The 6039-nt window shown below is 33.0% G+C and overlaps 1 protein-coding gene across 1 annotated transcript; it reads left to right on the top strand.

Moving 5' to 3' along the window:
- The first annotated feature begins 4873 nt into the window (after window positions 1–4873).
- Window positions 4874–5821, top strand: LOC125351272 (olfactory receptor 5K3-like). Its single transcript, XM_048345975.1, has one exon. The coding sequence runs from the start codon at window positions 4874–4876 to the stop codon at window positions 5819–5821; it is 948 nt and encodes a 315-aa protein (XP_048201932.1).
- Window positions 5822–6039: the final 218 nt, after the last annotated feature.

Genomic DNA, 6039 nt, shown 5'->3' on the forward strand with positions numbered 1-6039 from the left:
GTTACTTGCTTACATCAGTACGGACTCCTCAATATTTAGTGTCTTCCATTGTATCCAAATACTCTTATTAAATTTTTGAACATGTCACTTCATGAATTTCAAATTCCATTGTTTCGTTTGCTTCTTACATCCCTGCTCTATATGTTATTATGTATATAAATTAATATATTTTGCCTTCTTTAGGGATTTCATAATTTTATGTTATTTTGTATGACAAGATGATAAAAGTTTATATTGTGTATTTTCAGCTGCATTCTTAAAGTTCAAATATTTTTTGCAAATGACCCAGCTACTGATATTAGCAAATGATATAAGAAAACAGACCTAGACAGTAGATATATGCATTTTTTTCTGCCATGTCCTTGCTTATAGGACAGATCTAGTAGGGTAGATTGTATTTTTCTCCTGCTTTACCTTTGCATCAGAATTTTATGATTTGAACATGATTGGCTTTTATCTATTATTTCAACATCTTTTTGTTATTTTTATTTGTAATAAGCTACTATAAGAGACTTTAAGACTCCTTCATTTCTTTGTGGTACTAGTTTCAGCTGTGTTTTTCACACTTGCTACTCAGGTGTTCTACCACTGAATTATAATCCCAAACTGAACACATTTTTTATTATACTTGGTGTTTGCATGTTCTCTCTCTCTCTCTCTCCCTCTGTGTGTGTGTGTGTGTGTGTGTGTGTGTGTGTGTGGTGTGTGTGTGTGTGTGTGTGTACCAGTACAAATCCCTAAACTTCTAAACTTAGGATCTTATTATGCTCAAGTTTCTTGCACATGGCTGGTGCTTTACCACTTGAACCTTGCCTACAGTCCAGCATTTTGCTGGATAATTGGAGGTGAACCTTTACTTTCTTCTTGGTCTGAATTAGCATTACAGGTATGAGTCACCAACACCCAGCTTGTGTAATATTTTTGTTAGGCATTTATTCAGATATTTTGTTCTTTCTAAATTAAATTCTCTATTTATGTGTTATGGTCCTTCTTTGCATGTATTTAATCCTACTTTTTTATTATAAGAAATATGTATTTTCAAGGTTTTCTCATGGTCCATGCTTTATCTCCAATGTTTTGAATTGTTTGTTACAGATGTTTTCTATTCAAATAAACTCAATTTCAATTTTAACAAATATCAATTTTATTCTTTAATACATCATTTTTACAAATTATAATTTTCTTTAACACATTATTATGATTGGATGTATAAAACTTATGGGCTTGCAGAAAGCCACCTATAAGCCTGTAATAAAAAATACAACAGCAGGGGCTGGGGATATGGCCTAGTGACGAGAGAGCTTGCCTCGTATACATGAGGCCCTGGGTTCGATTCCCCAGCACCACATATACAGAAAACGGCCAGAAGTGGCGCTGTGGCTCAAGTGGCAGAGTGCTAGCCTTGAGCAAAAAGGAAGCCAGGGACAGTGCTCAGGCCCTGAGTCCAAGGCCCAGGACTGGCCAAAAAAAAATAAATAAATACAACAATAATAATAGCAACAACAATGACAACATCAATAATAATTGAGCTGTGAGGTGGTAGCCTTAATCCCAGCTTCTAAGGAAGGTAAGATCTGAGGGTAATTTCTCAGAGCAGGAAAGTTCAGGAGACTGTTATCTTCAATTAACCACCAGAAAGAAAAAAAAAAAAGTGGAAATGGAGGTGTGCAGTGCTAAACTTGAGCAAAAAAAAAAAAAAAAAAATCCAAAAAACATGAAGACAGCCCCTAGGCCCTGAAATTAAGCAGCACAATCGCCACAAACTGTACATAGATATAGATAGATATAGATATAGATATAGATATAGATATAGATATAGATATAGATATAGATATAGTTAGTTAGGTATACAGACAGATACTACATACATACATGTATTAATAATAAACGGAATAATAACTATTAGTAATAATAGTAGCAGTGGCACACAGATCAACAAGATGATCTTCCAAACCACCTTTGGTGACAGTTATTTGCTTATATTTCTTGTCTCATAGTTTAATTCTGTGTGGTTTGTATTATTCATGACTGCATGTCTCCACAGAAATACACCGATACAATTCCCTTAAGGATTTGATGGAACACTTCACCACATAAGGGACATAATTTCTAACACTGACCTATAGGTCAGTGAGATTTTTATTTCTTTATTCCCAAATGCATTGGACTGCAAGCTACATATACATACTAAACTTTTGATGTCTTCATCATAGAACAAACAAGGAACTCTCAAAACTTTCCTCTCATGAAATCTAGGTAAGGAATGTGCTTTAATATTTCAACCAGAGGTGTTTCATTAAGTTATTTAACTTTTTCTGGTATTTCTGAATTATAACACTTTCCTAGTTCTTCTCAAAATTGAGTATTATGTGATTCTAAGATTGGATACAATATTGCAATTGATCCAATTTTCTGAATCATAGATAACATTTCAAACTATACAAGTAAAATATAAAAACAAGTGTTAAATAATTCAGGAATGTGACTGAAAGTAATTTTTATTTAGCTGATTAAATTTATGATTTATCTTCAACATTTTAGAACAAAAATGTATTACTTCCTTTTGATCTTTGACTATAGGAGTAAAATTTATTTTAAACATAAAATGTATGTGATTTCAGAAATGGTGGGACAAAAGACAATGGGTGAACCAATGAAACAGTGATACTCACAAGACAATATGTTGGAAATGAACTGTACAACTTGTGGAGGAGATGAGTCGAGGGTAGGGATAGTGGAGGAACAATGGTCAGCAAGAATTGAATCCATTTCCTTACTTATGTAGCTCTAACCACTCTGTGCATCACCTTTACAATAAAGAAAGAAAAAGTTTATCTTCTCATGCAAAAATAAATTCATATATAACTTTAAAAAAACAGTTCTTGCAATGTGATTAAGTCAGTAATAGCAACCCATCAACTAATTAATAACATGAGATAATATTTTAAAGAAAAACAAAATGGAAATTTTAAATTCTATTACAATGTAAGTTCCTTTCTCATGAGTTAAAAACTTAAAATTAAGTAAGCCAGTTTACATTAGTTATTTTTAGTATTAAGGCATAATGCCGATTATACAATTTTCTTAGGAAACATAAAAGGAACAGAGAATAAACAAGACAAGTTTTTTTTTTTCTTTTTAAGCTATCAAGGGCTGGGAATATGGCCAAGTGGTAGAGTGCTTGTCCGTATGCATGAAACCCTGGGTTGGATTCCTCAGCACCACATAAATAACAAAAAAAAGCCAGAAGTGGCGCTGTGTCTCAAATGGTAGAGCTAGCCTTGAGCAAAAGAAACCAGGGACAGTGTTTCAGGTCCTGAGTTAAGGCCCAGGATTAGCCACAAAAAAAAAAAAAAAAAAAAAAAAAAAAGCTATCAAATTTTCATAAAATAATTACACTGAAAATTTTCCTTAAAAATCTCCCCCCAAATAACTAGTTAATATGTGTGGATTCAAACTAAGAAAAAATAAAACAAGATCATCCACTTCCGATCAATACAGGAATATGGGATTCTAATGATTTCTGTCTTCTCTCCAAACCATGTTTATTACTATCAGTGTGTGTGTGTATGTGTGTGTGTGTGTGTGTGTGTGTGTGTGTGTGTGTTTCAGGGCATTGTGCTTGCTATGTAAGTATTCTATCACTGAGCTACATGATTATCTCCCCTGTTAGTATTTTACAGTTCCAATCTAAGAAGTATGTTTTTAAAATCAAGATATTAATACTGTAGGGGAGGGAGTAGTCAGAGGACAGTCAGAGTAGTCAGTAGGACAGAGGAAGTGTAAGTAAACGAAGTAATAGTATCCAAGGTATATATGCAAAAATGGGACTACAAAAATATGGGGGATGGGTAGGAGGAGAGAGATTGAGGAGAATTATGGAAGGTGTGACATTTATCCAAATGTATTGTGCTCATAAAGTGACATATAGAACTGAAACCCCTTGTACAGCTACATAAAGATAATAATGAAAAATACACGAGCGATATAGTAAGGGAATGATTAAATACATGTAAAAATAAAGCAATGCATATGTTATAAAGGAAATTTTAAATTATTCTAAGTATTAGGTGATGTGCTCTACAATTCAGAAAATTATGTTGATGTAGCCTGGGACATTTAGATAAAACTTTATAAAGTAGCTGTATATACAAACTATGCTACACAATAGAAGAAGGATTAAGGGCAGTGGGAAAAAATTATGTGAATGATGAAATGATTGTGTTTATGAAAATGATTTACTTTAGGGAAGCCAATGACTAGTAGTAATCTAAGATCTCACCATTTAAATTGAATTAACCAAGTACTTTTGATTATAATTAACACTATGCTAATTTTAATATATTAATTTAATATGTATTAATTTTACATATATTACTAGTTTAATTTAACAAGTATTTTATGCATCTTAAAATGCTCCCTTATTTGTAGAATATACAAAAAATAACTGTAACCCCTCTGTACATCACCTTGACAATAAAAATTAAATTAAAAAAATCTCAAAACAAGGCACATTTTTCTGGAAAATTGGATTTAAATTTGTCTTTGAAATTTTTTTTAAAATGGACAGTGAAAAAATTTCAGAAGATTGAGTCTCTTATGCTTCTATAAATGTATGAAAATACAATGCTTCTACTTTAAGCATCCACTCTGGAATATCTTTGTGAATGACGACAGGTACAGTTCATTGGTAATTACACTGAAAGAAGAAATGTCCAGGAAGAACAAAAAGCTAAATTTTATAGAAGGCAGTAGATGCTTGAAAAAGAAACTTTCCAGTTGTTATAAAAATAATGTTATATGAATGAAAACTTATGTGCTCTTAAATAGAATCTTTTCTCCCTTAAATCCCATTTCAACAGATGAGCAAAGGATGACTGAGGACAATGACTCCTCCACAACTGAGTTCGTCCTCATAGGATTCACAGATCACCCAGAGCTGAAGGTCCTCCTGTTTTTTGTGTTCTTTGCCATCTATCTGGTCACCATGGTAGGGAATCTTGGATTAGTGGCATTGATTTACATGGAACGCCGTCTTCACACACCAATGTACATCTTTCTGGGAAATCTGGCTCTCATGGATGCTTGTTGTTCCTGTGCCATTACTCCCAAAATGCTACAGAACTTCTTTTCTTCAGACAGAATGATATCCCTCTATGAATGTATGGCACAATTTTATTTTCTTTGTCTTGCTGAAACTACTGACTGCTTCCTTCTGGCAGCAATGGCCTATGACCGCTATGTGGCCATTTGTAACCCACTTCAGTATCACACCATGATGTCCAAGAAACTCTGCATTCTTATGACTACAGGGGCCTACATAATTGGACACTTGCATTCCATTGTTCAAGTAGCATTATTGTTTAGGTTAACTTTCTGTGGGTCGAATCAAATCAATCACTTTTTTTGTGATGTTCTTCCCTTATACAGACTCTCCTGTGTTGATCCTTATATCAATGATTTGATGATCCTTATCTTGTCAGGGTTTGTTCAAGTTTTTTCAATTTCTATCGTCCTAATATCTTATTTCTGCATTCTTTTCACTATATTCACAATGAAATCCAAAGAGGGAAGGGGCAAAGCCCTATCTACCTGTGCATCCCACTTCTTGTCTGTGTCAATGTTCTACGGGTCACTTCTGTTTGTGTATATTCGACCAAATTCATTTAAAGAAGGGGATAAAGATATACCTGTTGCCATTTTTTATACCTTAATCATCCCTTTACTAAATCCTTTTATTTATAGTCTAAGAAATAAAGAAGTAATAAATGTTATGAAAAGAATAATAAAAAATAGAAAATTGTGTAGCATTCCAAAGTAACTACTATCTCCCTTGGAAAAATGATTTCTATATGAAAATGCTTTTTTTCTTAGATTAACATGTATTGAGAAAATAAACATTCCACTTAGCCATTACCCTATTAAATAATGATGGTATTTGGGTATAATTTTAATAGGAGAGATTTTGCTAAAATGCAGTTGGAAACATAGTGTACTAATACCTATGAGATGTGACGTAAAGAATTGTTCTTGAGTGTT

The sequence above is a fragment of the Perognathus longimembris genome, chromosome 5 (genome assembly GCF_023159225.1).
Source record: "Perognathus longimembris pacificus isolate PPM17 chromosome 5, ASM2315922v1, whole genome shotgun sequence".
NCBI lineage: Eukaryota > Metazoa > Chordata > Mammalia > Rodentia > Heteromyidae > Perognathus > Perognathus longimembris.

What these genes read in the sequence shown, in the direction of transcription:
- LOC125351272 (XM_048345975.1), top strand. Translation starts at nt 4,874, where the DNA reads ATGACTGAGGACAATGACTCCTCCACAACTGAGTTCGTCCTCATAGGA.